General features: G+C 32.2%; 1 protein-coding gene and 1 long non-coding RNA gene across 4 annotated transcripts; one reads left to right on the top strand and one right to left on the bottom strand.

Moving 5' to 3' along the window:
- The first annotated feature begins 1,332 nt into the window (after window positions 1–1,332).
- Window positions 1,333–6,163, top strand: LOC114758596 (uncharacterized). Its single transcript, XR_003741825.1, has 3 exons — window positions 1,333–1,566; window positions 5,894–6,007; window positions 6,084–6,163. It is a non-coding gene; the product is annotated as an uncharacterized LOC114758596 (long non-coding RNA).
- Window positions 6,164–15,365: 9,202 nt separating this feature from the next.
- On the bottom strand, window positions 15,366–19,086 carry LOC114758595 (translin-associated protein X). Of its 3 annotated transcripts, none has more exons than XM_028947650.1 (8): window positions 19,001–19,086; window positions 18,763–18,869; window positions 17,882–17,961; window positions 17,568–17,709; window positions 17,338–17,487; window positions 16,844–17,045; window positions 15,956–16,067; window positions 15,366–15,769 (listed from the first exon to the last, which is right to left on the bottom strand). In XM_028947650.1, exons 1-7 carry the CDS (start codon window positions 19,065–19,067, stop codon window positions 15,967–15,969), a joined length of 849 nt encoding a protein of 282 aa, XP_028803483.1. In that variant the 5' UTR covers window positions 19,068–19,086; the 3' UTR covers window positions 15,366–15,769; window positions 15,956–15,966. The 3 variants fall into 3 exon arrangements, with proteins under 3 accessions (XP_028803483.1, XP_028803484.1, XP_028803485.1); XM_028947651.1 differs by having other exon boundaries at window positions 15,966–16,067; XM_028947652.1 differs by lacking the exon at window positions 19,001–19,086 and adding an exon at window positions 18,965–18,988.
- Window positions 19,087–20,346: the final 1,260 nt, after the last annotated feature.

Raw genomic sequence — 20,346 nt, 5'->3', positions numbered from 1 at the left:
ATGGGTAAAAACATTTGGAAAAAATTATAAATTTGATAGACTGTTAAAATTTTATATATTTAGAATAAATCCAACACCTCAACTAACTTTAACTTTTATATTAAGGATAATAGTAGTATCATTTAGATAAGGCAATTAGGCTGAATTGCAAGCAATATGCATACTTAGATAGCTAGGAAGGAATCTCTCTCCCACTAGTAAATTGATCAGGTGGGACCATTGTAATCTTTCATAGATCTTCCATGAATTATTTTGACTATATCATATGAATGTTCATATAACAAGTGCACGTTTTTCATCAAACAAACTTGATATATTGTCTCTAATTCCAACAAACACGCTCCGGTCAAAAAAAAAAAAACAAACACGCTACGCTCTGCATGGCTTTTTATGAGGTGGCTGTGTGTGGTCCTGCTGGTACTTGTAATCAAATTAAAAATATATTATTTATAACTTAATAATATAATTTTTAAAAACTTTTATATTATGAGGTGATTATAATTAATTCCAGACAAAACATTAGAAATGCTGTTATATTTAAGTGTGCTTTATTTCACCTTAAAGTTTATAAATTTCTTACTTGTGTTTGGTTAAACTATTTTATGTGTTTTTTTTATTTAAAAGATATTTTTAAAAAGTTGGGTGGCTGAAAACAAGATCCTTTTGAAAAATTATTAAGGCCTTGTCTCGGTTTTTTTACCGAAATACGATAAACAGTAAAAGTTTTTACCAAAATACTGCACTTTTAAAACTATTTACTAATATACTACACTTAAAATCATTCTTGGCAAGAACAATTTTCAAATTACACACAGGTCGTTCTTGGCGTGAATGATTTCACTTTTTAATTTTTTTTAAAATGAAAAAGTGAAATCGTTCACGCCAAGAACGATTTCACTTTTTCCTGTTCACCCCATGCGTCTTCTGAATTGCTGCCAATTATGCATGCAAAACCAACCAATTATGCGCCTGAATTTCTGCCAATTATGCATGCAAAACCAACCAATTATGCGCCTGAATTTCTACCAATTATGCATGCAAAACTTCTACGAATTATGCATGCAAAACCAACCAATTATGCGTCTGAATTTCTGCCAATTATGCATGCAAAACCAACCAATTATGCGTGCAAGACCAACCAATTATGTGTGCTCTATAAACATCTTTGACATAGCATGCGAGAATCCCGTGAGGCTACAGCTATGGCTTTATATATATGATATGTGAATTCCTTCTCTTCACACCTCTTCACTTCTTCTTCTTCGATGAGTTCTCTTTTCTTCTTCTTCTCACTTGTTGTTTCATTTTCATTATTCTCCTGTACTATTAATTTTTCACTCTTGTTTCCAAACAAGACAAGCTCTTTTACTGCTGCTGTAGGTATGTTGTTTCTCTTCTATTTTTTCTTTTAAAAAATTTACAGTTGTGATATACAATTTGATTTTTCATCCATACTATCCTTGATGAGTTAATATTTCATTGTTCTAATTTTCAGGAAGTGAGTGGTGGGTTCAACAATCTGGAATATTTGTACTCTTTCTAAGCTAGGTGCCTCTTATTTTAACGGTAAAACTATCATCTGTTATATTGTTTTAAGATGTTAAATTTTGATATAAGCTTCATTTTTTCTTGGTATATGATTATTATTTTTTGTTATGAAAGTATACTTCTCGAGAAGTTTAAATTTGGTAAGATAAAATTGAAAAATAATTATATATACGCCCTAAATATCAAATATGTGGTATATATTTAGTTGGTAAATTAAAAAAAAAAAGTCTTCTACCCACTTCTAATGAACCATTGCTTTCATATATTTTTTAGGTAAAAATAAGGTGTAAGTAAAATTGAAATGAATGAAGAGCACTCATAATTTCTTTTTTTCATTTTGCCTTTTCCATGCTATTTGTTATGTTGTATTTTTTAATTGATGATGACATGTCATGATATGAGTGTTTTGAATCAAGAATAAAATACTCTGACTATTCTTCTAGTTTGCATCAATTACATAGATCTTTCCTCTATTTTAAAAGCATACATCTAGTCCAATTAGTTAACACTATTAATAGAAGTATTCTAAAAAGATTCTAAAAATATTATTTTTAACTGAAATTTATATTAAAATAAAATTTATTTACTATTTTACTTCTGATTCTAATAAAGTCTTAAATTATATTTTTATAGTTACATTAATTTCAATCAGTTAAGGCAAACATAAAAGATTTGATTAAAATTTTAACTAATTTTTTATAATAAATATATATATTTAACTAAGTATGTTTATAAATCTTTGTAATAAAGAAGTGTTTAAAAGTTTTGAATTATAAATTGAAATAACTTATAAAATCTTTTAAACTTATATCATTTAAATTCTATGATAAATAAAAACTAGGAATTTGAAATATATTTTTACAATTTAAAAGAAATTAAAGTAAATAATTTTTAATGAATGTGATAAACTAGAGAAAAAATCTTTATTTTTGAACCCTTCATTTCAACCCAATGGTCTAAAAGATTTTAGTCCAATTAAATGTTTAATTTCATGCAATAAATTAATATTTATTAAATTAAATTTTACAAAAATAATGAAATAATAAATAGGTATTATAAGGTATAAATAATATATATGTGTAAAATAAAAAAAATCTTCATGATATGTTATTATTAAAATAATATTACAAGAAAGAATTTTAATATTAAAAAAATATATGTTTAATGTATTTTATATAGTGCAATAATATATTAATTAATACTTGATGTAAATAAAATTATAGAAATACAAAAAGAAACAAAAGGAAAAAAACTCTATTTCTTAAACTTATTTATTTATTTTAATTGCAAATAAATAATTTACAAAAAATGATTAAAAAGTTCTGAAAATTACTAAATTTGTAATCAAGTTTGTTTACTATACTTTAACAGATTTTGACAATAATAGCAATAACACATCTTTTATAGTAGTTTTTAATTTGGATTTATGCAGTTTTCATTATATATTTTTTCCCCTTAGATATGGATTTCATTATGTGTTTGGTTATATAGGATATTCTGAGCTAATAATAAATATTGATTTTACAAAAAAGCAATGGTATAGTGGAGTTAATTTATTTGTATAATTTAATCTTACTTGACTAATGATTATAATGAAATGATTAGGAAGTAGAATGGATCATAGAAAGGAGTTCGTGTGTGTATTCGCAAATGGACGAATTTTTAATGGCCCAGCTGGTGTAACATTTGAATCTGATAATGTGAAAATTATCAAAGTTGATGAAAACATTACCTTGGGCAAATTGAAGCAAGTTATTGGACGAAAGTTGCGACTTCCTCCCTATCAAAACGTGACAAATTTAGTATATAGGTATCCTACATGCATAAATCCACCACAATACCAAGCATGCAATTTGGAAGATGATACAGATATAAAACAAATGTGGCAAGTGACTAGAAGATTTTCAACTCAATTAACATGTGCAGAGTTGTATGCTAACATATGTGATTTACCAGATAATCACCATATTGAGTCACAACCCATAGGTGATTATGTCGAAAATATGCCCCCATCAAGTAGCAATAGGGTGAACATGATGGAACAAGAATCTATGTTTAGTGATGACATGGAAAGTTTCCAACCATTTGAACTCCCCATAGATGGTGGGAACATTATATCATCATGTTCTCTTCCTCACGTAGAAGATATCATGGATGAATCAGAGGATGAGGAAGAAATGATTCTTATTTAAATGCTGGTAATGGGGATGATAATGGTGACAATGACAATGAATATGACGAGATGAATGAGCAAAATCAGGTTACAAATGCTTCCTTGTCACAAATTCATGTTGAGTCAGTTACAACTCCTGAATTTGGTGAATTAGAAGATATTCTGCATGTTAGTGATAATGAAGAGTTAAATGTTGGGAAAATATTTAGCAATGTCCAAGTTTTAAGACGTGCAGTCAAGCTATATTCTGTTCGTGTTCATCATACATTTAAGGTCTATTATTCTTGTAAAAAGTATGAAGAATATCGTTGTGTTAACTATGGAGATAATTGCAATTGGAGAGTGAGGGCTTGCAAAAAGGAAAGCAAGAACTATTGGCAAATTACAAAATATGGGGGGCCTCACGTATGCTTGAGCACGTCATTAACTCAAGACCATCCAAAGTTGGACGCAGATGTTATATCATCCTGCATTGTGGCAATGGTAACTGACAAACCAGATGTGAAAGTGTCACAAATTATTGAGAGGATGCAATCAATGTTTGGTTATACTGTGTCATATAGGAAAGCATGGAAGGCAAAACAATTAGCAATTGCGATTGCCTTTGGAAATTGGGAGACCTCATATTCCTTGCTCCCAAGATGGTTAGCTGCAGTTCAACACTTCATGCCTGGGTCATGCATATATTTTTCAAACAAACAATGCTCTCAAGTCAATACAAACGGTCAACCGATTGAAATGTTTCATCGTGTTTTTTGGACATTCAAGCCATGCATAGATGCGTTTCCGTATTTAAAGCCCATTATACAAGTTGATGGAACATTCTTATATGGAAAATACAAGGGCACATTGCTTATGGCAATATCACAAGATGGCGATCGAAATGTTGTGCCACTTGCATTTGCTATAGTTGAAGGGGAAACAAGATCTGCTTGGGCATGGTTCTTACACCTTGTACGCCAATGTGTTGTAAAAGATAGAACAGGAATTTGCTTAATTTCAGATAGACATCGTTCAATTTTGGCTGCTGTTGCTCAACCCCAAGTTGGATGGCAACCACCACATGGACATCATGTTTTTTGTCTATGACACGTGGCTTCAAATCTTCACAAAGCACATGGAACAAATTGGTTAAAAGAGAAGTTTATAAATATTGGTGAGATTCCTTGTGCTTTTTATGATCTTATAACTATATGATTTTATAATCATTCTAACAAGTGCTAATAATAATATGTAGGGTATGCTTATGAACGTCATGTTGTTGACAGAGAATTAGCAGAAATAGCATTGCACCATACTCCTGCAGCTAGATGGATCGGAGCCATCCCAAAAGAGAAATGGTCACGTGCATATGACCTTGAAGGTCTTCGTTTTGGACACATGACAACCAATCTTGCAGAGTGCATGAATAATGTATTTAAAGGTGTTCGAAGTCTACCAATAACAGGTTTAGTTAAGGCAACCATGTATAGAGTCAATAATTATTTTGTCAAACGTGCCCAACAAGTTCATGCTCAAATTATGGTTGGTAAGGTATTTTCCGAGACAATGACAAAGAAGTTAGATATAGCAACACAAAGTGCATCTGCTGTGTAGTTCGAGATTTTAACAGAATAGCAACATCATTTGAGGTTATGGAGCCATATAATGTTCGATGTCGTCAATTTCGTCGGTGTTGCAAGGTGAATTTGATTGACAGAAAATGTGATTGTGGAGAGTTTCAAGCAGAAAAGTTTCCATGTATGCATGCCATTGCTGCTTGTGCACGAGTAGGCATAGACCATTTACAATATGTGGATCCTGTTTTTCGGTTGGAAACTATGCAAATGGTTTATAATAATGAGTTCCAACCAGTGGGAGATGAGATGTACTGGCCGCAGATTGATTGTCCTCTTCTAATACCTAACCCATCAATGATTAGAGATAAAGGACGTCCTCGCTCAAGTCGCATAAGAAATGAGATGGATTGGACCACACCCAATGAACCTAACAAGTGTGGATTATGTCGACAAGTTGGTCATAACCGTTCTACTTGTCCACAAAGTGTAGCATCTCGACAATAAATTATGTATTTCACTTTTTGTAATAAAAACATTATGTTTTATGAAGATTATATTATAATTAGTTTGATTTCTTTTATATTATTTGGAATTTGTCCTTTACCTTATGCAGAGACATTTTAAAATGGCACAACTTCCAGAAGAGGTGATAAATCCTGGCCCAGAGGATAACTCTCTTTTGTACTTGCAAACCCAACATATTTCCGAACATGTGTGGAATGATAATGTAAGTAAAATCTATTTCTTATATATTATTTCATTGATGTTTCTATAATAATATTTTTTTCCCTTTTCCACTATAGGTTAACAGGGTCCTACACACTAGACGAGTCATGCACGCTAATCAAATGATTAACCCACCTAATCAAATAATTGAATATCTTATATTAGCTAGATTTTATGGTGCTGCTCGAGTAGGACAGTTTGATTATGATCGAGGTTTGGTCTCAGCACTAGTTGAGAGGTGGCGTCCTGAGACTCATACATTTCACACTACACGTGGAGAATGCACCATAACATTAGAGGATGTAGCTAAACAATTGGGCCTTCCATGTGAAGGAATGGCAGTTATTGGCCGAACTGACTTTAATTGGCAAGACATGTGTGAATGTTTTCTAGGTATTAGACCATCTGCAGATAGACTAAGTGGGCAGCGACTACTTATAAGTTGGTTGGAAGAGAACTTTAATCACCTACCTGATAATGCGGATGATGTACAAGTTCAACAATTCACTCGTGCATATATCCTCAGGTTGATTGGTGGATATCTCATGCCAGATAGATCGGGTAGCAGGGTGTATCTAATGTACCTTCCACTACTTTATGATCTTCAAGAAGCTGGAAAATACAGTTGGGGATCAGCAGTTTTAGCTCACCTATACAGAGAATTGTGTAATGCTACTAACCCAACTGAGGATGGGATTGGAGGATGCTTATCATTACTTCATTTATGGGCATGGGATCGTTTTCCTATGCTAGCACCACAACAACCTAGGTATCCAGATCCACAATCTGATATCTACCCTCTCTTACCTCCTTTGGGTTTTAGGTATGCTAAATTTATTAACTAACTATTTGTTATGCTCTTATATTATTAAAATTATATAATTTTTAACATTACTTTTTTGTAATAACAGATGGAAAAATGTGAGACAAAACCCACGTCCACTTGCTGCGTCTTTAATCCGATATAGGAGCTTTCTGGATAAAATGACTGATGATGAGATAATATGGCAGCCATATGAATCTCCTTATGTGCGCCAATTGATTCCTGAGTATTGCTTGACAACACCCGAAATTTGGCGTGCTTCAGTTCCTTTAATATGTTTTAATATTATAGAATGGCATCATCCTGACCGTGTACTACGGCAATTTGGTCGTCAGCAACCAATTCCTTCCATGCCTGTTCATTTGAGAAATTACCACACGATCCAATTACGAGGTAGAACAACTACAAATTGGATTGACAAATACGCAGATTTCATTCAAGCATGGGATAGATGGCCACATGTAATTGTTAATGCTCCTATAGCATTTGATGAACTTGATCGAATATCTCAGTACATGCAATGGTATTGGAGACATACAAGACGATGGATTCAACGTATCAGTAGCGATACGGGTCGTGCGGTAAGTTTTTCATTTTTTCACCATTAATTATTTATTTTATTTTACACAAAAAGTTTTATTATCTTATATCTTTTTTTTTCAGTCTGACATAGCAGAGGAGCTATACAGGCTTTCAATTAATTCTCGTTCAACATGCCCTAGTTGTGTTGATTATCGAGATAGGGTTGCTCGCGACCAGCGTAACATTTTACTTGCACTTAGAGAACAACGTTTTAATGTAAACCCTCAGCCTGCTCCACCAACAATTGAGTTGCCTCGGCCACAAATTCCTCGTGATAGACCAAGCAAGCGACGAGGTGGTTACTTGTCTACCAAACCTATAATTGAAAACGAAAAATGCAAGGGAACAGGAACCTCCAATTTTTACTCAGGCTTCTGACATATCACCGTCACCATCATCCCCCTTCATCTCTATCGATCCTACACAACTTGAGTCTCATTACATGGCACCCTCATCATCATCCCCTTTCAACTCAGCCAATCCTTCTCAATTTCAACCATTCATGACTTTATTAGATAATCCTGCATTATTTTCAGCTGAATACAATGCTTCTACTTTTGAACATGGTGGACCATCAAATGAAGCATTTGTCACTCCTCGACAATCTATACATTTAAATGAATCACCCTGGTTTGATTTGAACACGCCAACTACACAAACAAATGAGACATTTGAAGCTCAAGAAATTGACATACAACAACAACGCCCACAACGTATGAGAAGAAGGCCAAGATGTGGTACTGGAAGTCACTATCAGTAAGGTGGATAATTTTTTCTTTATAAACTTAAACTTTATTTATTACTTTTTATTTTTAATCTTATACTTATTTCACAATTAGTTTTAACATCATTATAACATTTTTCTCTCATTATATAGTCATGATTTTGTCATTCAAATGATTGATAAATCATTATACTAATCATTTTAATCAGGAGAGAAGGGGAGAAGTCATTCAACAGCAGATGAAGTTTTGAAGTTGTTCACCAGAAGAACGATTTTCATTCACCTCATGCACATCAAGGACAGATTATGAAGAAGTCGTTCACCAGATAAATGACTTTAAAAATTATTCACCTGAAGACCGATTTTAAGTGTAATATATTAGTAAATACTTTTAAAAGTGCAGCATATTGATGTATAATTTTACAGTTTGTAGTATTTTGGTAAAAAAAGCCTGTCGTGTGGTATTTGTTCGGTTTGACAAGAAATCAAGTATTGGGCATGGGCCTTTTATGCCTGTGACCAAAATAATAATAATAATAATTTAGTCTTACAACTTAATTGCTACAATTAAAAATTTACAATCAAAACATAACTTTTTTTGTTACATACTGTTTGGTATGAGATAGATAAAAAGAAGAGGAAATGATAGAAAATTTCATCAAGCTCTATTTGAAAAAAAATTTAAAAAAAACTGGGGTTTTCAAATTTTAATCCAATATAAGTCAGATGAAGTAAAATTTACTATATATGTTATAGCCTTACTGGAGCATCGTCAGGGATTCTTATTTTTGCATGTAAGGGTGAAATCGTTCTTGGCGTGAACGATTTCAGAAATCGTTCACCCCCAAGAACGATTTCACCTTTTTGATTTAAGAAAAAATTTAAAGTGAAATCGTTCACGCCAAGAAACGACTTCTTGTGTGTAATTTGAAAATCGTTCTTGCCAAGAACGATTTTAAGTGTAGCATATTGGTAAATAGTTTTAAAAGTGTAGCATTTTGGTAAAAAGTTTTACTGTTTATCGTATTTGGTTTTATTAAAACAGCCCATTGTCTCTCCCCCCCCCCGGGGGTGGGGCCGGGGGACAAGTTGTCCGTGGTGAAATTGACGAAAGAAAGTATATTGTGAATCTCAGAAACGAAAGTTGACAGAGCCAGTTATGATGAGAGAGAAATTCTAGAAAAATAAGTTGATGTTTAATATATACTTTATATTTATAAAAAAAAATTAAACCTCCTTAAAAATTTAATGTTTATATTTTAAACTAAAGGAAATAATTGAATTTCAAAAACTTCAAAAAGTTATTTGAAATTCGCAATTTCAAATCGGTCATAATTCATAATAATAAATGGAATTTTGAAATGTTGGAAAATTTTTAATGTTGTGTTTTTTTTAAAAAAAAAAAGCTGAGTCACATTATTAGCCAGTTTAATTTTTTTTTAATAAATACAGGGATGAGGGAAGTACTCCTCTAGTCTTATTTATAGGGCAGAGAAAAGATATTTTTTTGTCATATTATAGAATTTTGAGAGAAATTTTTTTTATAAGATGTATAATTTTACCTCTCATTTATATTATGTTAACTTTGTTTGTGTGGGATAAAACGTATATTGAATAAATAAGATAAAATTAAAAAATTGTTAAACTTTAAATGAGAGTTAATAAAAAATAAGATTTTTTTTAATTTATATAAACATGTTAAAAGTGACTTATAAATAATATGATGAGTACATAATAATTGTAGCCCCCAAAAAAAGCTGCTTATATTTATTTTGTCAAAAAAATTAAACTTCAAAAAGCATTTATGCACATTCTGGAAAACAAAAAAAAAACAAAAAAAAAAAGGAGCAGTCACATAGGCATCCAAACAGCTGTTTTAGAAGATTATACTTCTAACCTTTTTTTATAAGATCCAGTTTGAGTTGTTTGGATATTAAATATATTTTATAAATTTTACTGTTGATTAATTATATTATCTTTTCTCATACATATTTTTTTTAACTTTTTTCCCTTACTGTTTCTCTCTCATAAATCACACCTACTCTAAGAGCGTATTTAAAAACATGCATTTCTTTACTTATATTTATCACTTTAATTTAATTAATGTCAACATATTTTTAAATCATTCAATAATTGAATTTTACAAAAAGGATGAGAGCCAGCATAATATATATGGTCTTAAATTCTTACTATTTAGACTCATTTGAGTAGCTTTTTTTTTTTTTGGGGTCCCTTACAGACATCCGGTTGTGCTATTTTTTTAAATTATTCTTGTTTAAAGCAATAATCATATTGCTGGGTTGTTCCGGACAAAATATATTATAATGCCCAAAAGAAATAAAGATAATATATTATATTGTTTTAACTTTATTTCCTATTTTCAATGTTTGGATTAGATCAACAAATTATTACTACCTCCGCTTTTAATTATAAGGCTTTATTTATAAACTATGAACAAAATCTTATACTCTTCCGGTTTTAATTATAAGACCCAATTGATTTATTTGAGGAGATTAAGGAAGTAAAGTAAGTTGGTTATTTATAATAAATAAGTGTTGCCATTCCTAAAATATCCTTGCTAATTAAGTATATTGGCTAAAACTATCATTATTAGAAGGATTATCTTGGAAAAAATGCATAAATATAAGAGACAAAATGGATTAGGGTCTTATAATTAGGACCAAATAAAAAGTCAAATGGGGTCTTATAATCAACCCTTCAAAAAATTATAAACAAAACTAATCTAGATCGGATCATGGTAGGACCCTCATGACTGGCGATTCTACCATTATTATATGCTCACAAAATTGAACCCATGACGTTTCATTAACCTGAAACAACTCTCCATGGTTGGAGTAGATCATCTTTCCATGTCGTTTTCCTAGTGGTCTTTTATTTAACAGTAGAAAATCTGCACCAAATCATTCATGATATAATGGGATTTTCTCCTCTCTTTTTTTTTTAAATCGCCAACAAATCGGATTTTCTCCTATTTTTATCAGATAAAAGTAAGGCCCTCGGATTTTCTCCTCTATTTATGATTATATAGTTTTGTTTGTATCTGGACTTTTTAAAACAAAAATGCATGGATATTAAGTCTGGATGAACTTTGACCCAAATTTAAATTCAGGCATACACTTTTAATTAGTTTTTAATCTGATCAATAGGCCTAGTTAGGGGTTTCAAAATGTTGTCAAATATTATTAGAAAGAAAAATTAATAAAGATAGATATAAGTTTGATTTCAGTTTTAATTACTTCTGAATTTAATTGAGTATTGCACCCACACGTAGGTGTCAAATTTTTATTTGAGATCAAATTTCTAATCGATCATGTGATGGCAAACACAAATAATCCTAATCATCATAAGAACAACATAAAACTTATTCAATTCACTGTAAAACAAAGTTGAAACTGCGTTATTTATTGCCATGGCATAACCAAACTGTGTCAATTGATATTTAGGGTTACATATTCCCTGATTTGACCTTCTATTTTTTACTCAATATTTATATATAATCTTAATTAACTAAATCTTCGATGTTATCATTTCATGATATAAAAAAATATTTTAATTCAAGATGGGACTAAAATATTTTAGAAAGCAAAAATTATTTATTTTAAGATTACAATTTTTTATTATCTTTAATTAAAATATTTTTAAGTAGGTAATTTTTTATTTTAAGTCTCATAAATATTTCAATTGTAATTATAAAATTAATCAAGGTGCAAGTTACTACTTAACTAACTTAAATAAATTTAAAAAGTTCAATGAATTAGTTAATTTTGACAAATATATAATAGTCTCTCCAGTTAAAATACCTCTAAAAGTTAAAGGATTGGCATGAAACAAAACAAAGTAAAGAGACCAAAACAGATCCTATCTCAAAGTGTTTTTTTTTTTGGTTTACAGATCCTATCTCAAAGTTAAATACTGCATCATTGTGTTTGTACGCTTATATAAACTTAGTTTGTTTGTTCTTCTTCTTCTTTTTAAATAAAAAGAGGGCAAGGTCCAATTTTGTCTCGAAATTTTTACTAAAAACATATGAATATCCGAATTTCTTTTTTGGGCAATATCGTGCAAAAACTTACAGAACATAACAATGTGGCATTGGTTGTTATTCCAAGTTAAGTTGGATCATTAAAGACACATGACACTCAGATATTACAGTAATATGCCGCCTCATCGCCACCCACTTCTTCTACTTGACCAAAATGCCCTCTTCATCTTTTCTGTTTGCATCTCCTTAATCCCCACCATTTAACTAACCTCATCGTCTTCATCCCCCCGTTTTGGAACCAACATGGATGTGTTCCTCCACTTTCCCCAGTATTCAAGAAGAGTTTTGGGAAAATCACAAAAAAAGACCACCGAAATACAAAAATTGTAAATAGAGAACCATGAGTCTATGACAACATCAGTATGGGTTTTGACGATAATTTTTATGAACAGGTCCTATATGCAATTTTTCTATTTCGGCGGTCTTTTTTTGCGATTTCCTGTTTTCTAATTCAATTAATTTATTGCTTCTTTTTTTTTTAAAGTTGTGTTGTTTGATTCGTTGGGATTTGGTTTTGGATCTATGAACTCAGAAAAAGAGAAAATTGGTTGTTCTTAGAGAAAAGTAATAGAATTCTTATGAGCTATGCTTGACTGACTCGTCTGTGATAGAAAAAAGTCAATTTTTGTTTTTCCATTTCTTGCTATCACTGATTCAAGAAATATGGGTTTGTGATTATTGTAGTTTTTAAGTACAACAAGGGGGTGAATCCTTCCTCTGATAACTAGGTGATTGATGAGCTTTTTAAGATGGGTCAAGATATATCTAGCATTTTAAAGTTTTTTTTTATATGCATTTTGCATCTTAAAGTATTTTATCAGGTGTGTCTATCACATATTTTTTAATATATCTAATATCCTAAATTACTAAGTGTAAAATATGTTAGGTTGCTAGATGCATTTGAAAAAAATGTTTCAGAGTTTTGAATGCACTCCAAAATACTTTAACATATTAGATGCATTTACAAATATTCAAGATGTTGGATTCACCTTCACCCTTTAAGATTACGACTTTAATGTCTTAAAAATTATAATAATGATAAGGAAAAAAAACTTAATCTAAAATGATGAAAAAGTCAACATATTAAGAGGTAAGATATTCTCTACTTATAGAATCATCAAATAGTTATATACTCCTTCGGTCCTTAATATAAGACTCATTTAACTAATTTGATTAAATTAAGAAAGTTAGGTAAATTAGTTAATTATAAGAAAAGTGACACATTTTTCCTAAAATACAATAATCATCTTTTTTAATACTCCTCTCCCTCTTCTACTTGATATGGTTGAAGCAGTATGCATAAGGGTAATTTAGATAAAATTGATAAATATGAGAAATGGGTCTCATATTTAGGACCAAAACTAACTCAAGAATTAGGTCCTATATTAAGGACCGAAGGAGTATTACGGGGGATTTAAGATTCATCATTTCCACTCACTGCCGGAAGAATATGGATGGGATGAACTCTCTCAGATTGTGCGTGATCGTGGGGTTGAAGGGTTGGAGAAAAATGCAAACTTGGCGCTGACTTTGGTTTATGGTTCATTCTCATAATGTTGCTGCTTCTCTATTAAAACATTGGTATAAATTAAATTTCTGGGTTCTTCAGTGTCTGGTTTGATTTTTGGTAACCAAGTCCAATGATTTGTCAGTAAAGGAAAGGAAGGGAGAGGGTCAAATAAAAAAAAAAAAAAAAGGCAAGATGGGGGCAGAGTAAGAAGACATTAGTATATGCATAAATTGGATGGTGAGGTGATGATGAGGTGGGATGAGATGGCATATTGAGTGTGGTCTTTAACTGTTAAACTTAATTTGAAATAATAGTTAGGATAATATTACTAAGTTTTTAAACTTACAAAAGATATTGCATCATATCACAGAAAAACTTGCAAATACTCACAGTTCCTCGATAAAAACTTTTGGATAAAATTAGAGTTTAACCCAATAAAAATAGAAACCACACAAATATGTGGTTGCTCTGCTTGTAGGTTTATTTCCTCATTATGATCTCTAAATGTTGGCCTCAAAATACCAAAAGAAAAGGAGAAAAACAGAAAGGAAATTGCTGCTTGGCAAGAGAGAAGAGAAATAGCATCATGTGCTTGGTATGTATACATGTCCATGTAACTGTCGGTCATAAATACGATAATTACAACTGCAAACATTTATCACATTTTATTTCTAACACAGTACGGGTCATATAATTAAATTAACGACATTTGATTCCATAATTTCCATTTTTGGCTTCTGGCCTTCCCTTTCAAAACACTTGTTCCCAGAGCGGAATCAATGTCTTGTAGCCTTCATGCCCAGGAGAAGCACGCCCTGACGCCTATTTCCTTCTATGATCTCTCTCTCTCTCTCTTCTCTCTCTCTCTCTCTCTCTCTCTATCTCTCTCTCTCTCTCTCTCTCTCTCTCTCTCTCTCTCTCTCTCTCTCGTTCTTTACTGTAAATCACCAGCAGATGACAGCAAGTTGGGTCAAAGAAACAATACTCTCTTTTTTGTTCCTCAAATTACCACCTGTCAGCTACATCAATGACGACCCCAATTCTTTCAGAAGCAATTTTACACTTAAAGTCATTTCTTTCTGGAGCAATTGTAACTTGCGGTCAACTCCTCAAAAAATCCGCTCGGTAAGGTGCATCTGCCTCCCTAAAATATTTTTTCAGTAGCATTGAGCTTTTTCTTTTTTAGGAGTTAACCGGGGGAAATTGCTCCTGGCAAATACTTTAGGAATAAAATTACTTTTAAAAAAAAATACTTTAGAAGCAAAATTATACTACAAAAGTACAAATTACTTTAGAATAGTGAGTACTCCTAAAAACAAAGTTCCTTCAACCCAGTATTTTGCCGCGAAGAAACTGTGTATTAGAAGAAGAAATTAATTAATAAGGGAGGGAAAAAACAGATTAATCTTGCAAATAGAACTAAAACAGACTCCCCCACCAATCCATTAGAATGGAAGGAAGGAAGTATTTTGTTATTGTCATGGAGGCCGAGCCTCCCATGGGCCCTTCTTTGTCTAACTGTCTATCAACGTATGGGCCTGAGAAATGAACCCAATGTTTTCAAGCCTCTTTTTAAACCCTTCAAGGATTTCTTTTAATTCAGTAATGAGAGAGCTACCCATAAGAGTTTAGTCTAGGTTAAAAGGCTAGTCTTTTATAAAAAGGCAAATCAAAGTTTAAATTTCTGCTCAAAAAATTATCCACATTTAGTGCCTAACAATACCTCAAATAATATTAGCTCCGTTAGGACAACTAGCTGAACTGATTTTGTACATGAATCCCTTCACACAATTATTATTATCCTAGTAATTCCAAACAACTCCACAAGATGCTTGCCCAAATTATATGACCAACACGTAGTACACGTAGACATTAAAAAAAAAAAAAAAAAGAATTTCCCCACTCCTCTTTTCACAAAACATTTACTAAAATTCACCTGGAAACACTCGCATGATTGAGTTTATGTCAAAATATCAAAGAAAATCCAGTCTAACTGATAGTATGCAGTCTGCTCGGCCTCTTCAGCTACAACACATACATGTCATCTTCCCAATGTATTAGCTGCAATTTCCAAAGTTGATGGTTATGCTAAGCTTTTTACAAAATTTAGCCAAACTTGATATCCTCCAATGAACTATTTTGCAATATATTACTTTACTGGCATTAAAAGGTAGAACAGTAAGGAAAACTCTTCTCAACTTGGGAAAGTTATAACAGACATTCAGAAGAACAAGCTGAGAGGCTGACAGGAGATTACTTCATAGTTCAATATCTGGCAATCCCACTAAGAAAGAACTTGGATCATTAGATCCAAGCAGTGGAATATACTCCGATCCCCTCACGTGAACACTAAAGCAAGCTGCAGCAGAAAGAACTCAAAATTAACGCGGCAAAAAGTTAAATACAAATCACCATCACATGTCATGCACTAGGTGATCTAGAAGTCATGCCTCACCTCACTTATATAGTTCTAGGAGTGCCATGAGATTTAGATTTGATGTATAAGATAGGATTGTTACCATACTAATACCAATGGCATTTACACAAGGAAGGTTCTTGAATCAAAATAAAACCAAGTTGTAAAACAAACTCTCCCCCAAAAGGAATCAAGTAATTTAAACCTTGTCATCACTCTCTTCATGGAATAGCGTAGAAGATCTTAGTTAGAGTAGCAAGAGCAATGAGCAATGAACCAGTGTGACAGTTGTGAGTTGTGACAAGAAAAATTCAAAAATCAATGAATGTCAAAGTATGCATGATTCCCAAATTTTTGTTTATCGATTCAGCTAAGTGTAGACCGCACTTGATTACAAATGCAGTCTATTTTATTTTAATATACAATCTAACTCGTGCAGATGGATTCATAATTTCGAACAGACATAAATTGCAATAGAATGCTCCAAAAGGTATCCCATTCACTTGACATTAGCCATATTTTTCATGATGCTATAAACATTCTGGTCGTAAATTTTTTTACAATATAAGTGGACAATGGGATAAGCAATTTCTTTTCCAATTAACTGTTTAGTTTGTTTTATTTGTACCTCCAACTAAGATTCTACGACATCCAACTATGGTATAGATGAACACTAGTCATGGAAACAGATTTCTGGAAATAAACTGCCAGCACCTTACCATTCTCTATTTTCATGACACTTTGGAGCATTGTGTCCATCTTTGTCTTCATATCGTAACTATCATCCATAATTGGTACTACCAAGGTAAGATCCCTGTATATATCACGTACAAATCTGCATATCTTTTCAGCAAATTCAAGCTCGCCATCTGATATTCGACCAATTGCCAAACGCATTAGCTCTCCAGTCAAGTCTGCAAGCTGTAAAATAAGAGTGCATTTTCCATGAGAAGAGAAGGGTGTGAACAAATAGAGTACATGGATTTGTATCTTCATACCATTAATGGATTATTAAAAAAAAACTAATAAAAAGAAAAGAAAAGAAAGGCCAGTAGTTCAAAAACTAAAAAGATTGTGTAGAACTAGATCTTTTTCGTTTATTCTTGAATCTTCCCTTATATGAGTAACCCTAACACGGCTAACACTGCTTCTTGAGTTTTATCTTATTTGCAAATAAATAAAAAAATTAAAAGTTAACAGTATAAAATATTACCCCTAAAAGATAGTCAAGAATATTTATCTGCAGAGGTTCAAGAGATGGATCACTGAGTGGCAATAAAGTAGAATTTATCTCATCAAGCTTCAAAAGACTTCCATTTTTGCAGAAATTGCAGAATGTTGCTGCTTCAACATACTCTTGTATCTGCCAAATCCAAGACAAGTATTAGGAGATACGGAGGAACAGTAAGCCAAGCCTCAACAGGGAAGGTAATTTCAGCATACCCCAGGAGAGTATGCTCTCCTAAGCTTCCAAAAGTCAGTTCCTTGCAATTCTTTGACTAGTCGAGACACATGGTGATCTGTGACAGCTGCTAAGTCCTTTTCTGCTTTCTCAAGAACTTCTTCTTTATTATATTTACTCATACTGATTAATAAATTAAAATATGTCAACATGTGTACGAATAATAATGAGTTCTCTACAGTCTGGCCAAGGGAAAAAAAACGAGTTCTCTAAAGATAAAGTTCTACCGTTTGTTACCCAAAAAAAAAAAACAGAGAGAGAGAGAGAGGGTAGAAAGGGGAGAAAGACAGGTTACCGGTGCACTTGAAATATGACTTTTTTACTATTCATCGTAACATCACGGCTTGCTTTGACTACTCTTTCCCGTTTGTCATTCTACACAAATAAATTTAACAAGCATTAAAATAACAGGAATCAGTGTCTGCGGACTGCCCCTCATCAATGGCTAACTCTACGGAAGATTCAGAGCCATTTATACAACTTGTGACAGACAGGTGAATATTATGGGTGAAGCAAATTTCTCTATAAAGGGGAAGTGTGCTCCAAAGCATCACAAAAATCCACACTTCCAACATAAAAATCTCCACTACATACATGTGCTTCTCCAACAGTAAGCTGAGAGCAGAGGAATTAATTGATTAAAAGTTCCAATGTCCTAACACTCTTTCACAAATTACAACCACTAACAGGTCACAGACTTCCCCTTTGATGCTATTTCCAACCTCGTCAGTAACCCTAACATGGTGTTTGGTTCAATGGAGGGGAGGGGAGGGATTCTAGTGGCATGAAATATAATGGCTTCAACAATCAATACAACAAATTGAAAGCGGCAGCGATGAAAACAAACAACGGCATCAGAATATCTCCTAGATGCCAGAAGAATTAATTCCTAACCAATCCAACTCTTAGATTGAAAACTATTTACACATCACAGTAGAAAGCATCTAAAGGGGGAAAAAGTACTTCCTAAGTTCTTGTAGCTTGTTCGGCCAACCAAAGATCCCCTAATCTCCAACTAATCGAACAAAAGCCGAATGAGAACAGAACTAATCATTTCATCCAGTCAGAACTATCACAGTCTTCCAACGAAACTCAAAGGGTAATAAATCTTAAACTCTAACACTAGAACATTATCATTGTTTAAAGGGATTGCAAGAGATGGAAAAGAGGCATTACCAGGTCGTTCAGATATTCAGCATATTTGGCAAAAGCATCTTTCATAGAGGAATTAGTGGTCATTGTTCTAGCCCTTTTCGTCGAACCCTGCAAGTTGGACCCAGCAACTACAGACAAAACGAAATTGAAACTGAAATCAGTGTGATGCCCACTTAAGCAGCGACTATTACGGCGTGCGTCAACGAGAACACAAACAAGATACCAAATTACAGGGCACAGGAAGCAGAAAGATAGATACTTTGATGGAGACGCTGAGATTTGGAGGCCATGAGAGAAATTCTGTGAAGTGCCGAAAAGGAATACATTTGTCCGTTGAAGGACACCTGCGCACTTCAGCTCCTTCCCCATTTTTTTTTAATAGCGATTAAAACCATTTATAAAACGAAACAAAATTCTTTCTTACACATTTATCTCATATGATTAAAAACTATTTATAAGCTATTCCTAAATATATCCTATGCTGGTTTTGTAAACAAAAAGATTCAAAATTCTCTATTGGGATTTTATTCTTTAATTAATTTTTTATTGGGCCTTTATAATTTTTTTAAGGAAGAATTATAATGAAATTTTAAAAAAGAAAAATAAATACTAAAAAATTTTACTAAGTAACTTGTAATAACAAATTTCAAATAAAAAATGACAACTTTTGAGATTTTTTTGTAATTATTTTTTCTCCTTTTGGTAGGAAGTACTCCTCCGGTCTTTAATATAAACCTATTATAAACCTTAACAACTGATTTGATTAGATTAAGAAAGTTAGGTAAGTTAGTTAATTATAAAAATGTGATAATTTTTTTCAAAACTAAACTGCAATGGCACATATTGGAGAATTTATTGGGCTTTTGGAGAGCAAAGGGCACAGTCAAGCCTAACTGAACCGGAGGAAAGCTTGGGCCTATCACTGGGACAACTGTTAAGGCATCAGAATATTTTTTGCTTTTTTTTAATGAAAAACTCTGCAAACTAACCAACCAAAGAAACCGAAAGAGGACAAAGCCACGAAACCTATCTCCTGGCGTCAGAATATTTTACCAACAAAGATTGGTCCAATTGATAAGGATTATAAAATTATGAGTTGAAATCTTAAAAACTCTGCAAACTACCCAACCAAAGAAACCGAAAGAGGACGTTGGCAAAAAAAAAAGAAAAAAAAAAAAAGAAACCGAAAGAGGACAAAGCCACGAAACCTATCTCCTGGCGTCAGAATATTTTACCAACAAAGATGGGTCCAATTGATAAGGATTATAAAATTATGAGTTGAAATCTTACTATCAATATAAAAGTCTTATTAGTAACTAATCTGTAAATATTTTATTAGTGTTCTTTGGGTCTGAATATATGCCCTGACCTTAATGAATCCCAAGAATAAATAAAATGGAATATTTTATTTAAAGGATTCCATGTGATTACAAATTTTTAAAAGTTAGATACAAAAAGCCCCCTGGTTTGACTTATATAAAAAATATATGCATTAAAATTATTTTTCCTAACCCAATAATGTTTAAATAATATTTTTTTTAAAACTGAGGTATTTTGGTTCAAAATATATAATTTAGAGATAGACTAAAGATGGGCCTAATTATT

Source organism: Neltuma alba, unplaced genomic scaffold, assembly GCF_004799145.2.
Source record: "Neltuma alba isolate B1F8T4 unplaced genomic scaffold, ASM479914v2 tig00010740_pilon, whole genome shotgun sequence".
Lineage (NCBI taxonomy): Eukaryota > Viridiplantae > Streptophyta > Magnoliopsida > Fabales > Fabaceae > Neltuma > Neltuma alba.
This window is presented reverse-complemented; position numbering and strand designations above follow the sequence as displayed.

Bases quoted from the DNA above. Each gene is read 5' to 3' on its own strand.
- LOC114758595 (XM_028947650.1), bottom strand. From the start codon at position 19,067: ATGTATTCCTTTTCGGCACTTCACAGAATTTCTCTCATGGCCTCCAAA. The intron at 17,488-17,567 runs GTATGCTGAAAT...TGGATTTGGCAG, and splicing joins GGAGAGCATACTCTCCTGGG to ATACAAGAGTATGTTGAAGC. The intron at 17,046-17,337 runs GTAATATTTTAT...CTTATTTTACAG, and splicing joins TTCTTGACTATCTTTTAGGG to CTTGCAGACTTGACTGGAGA.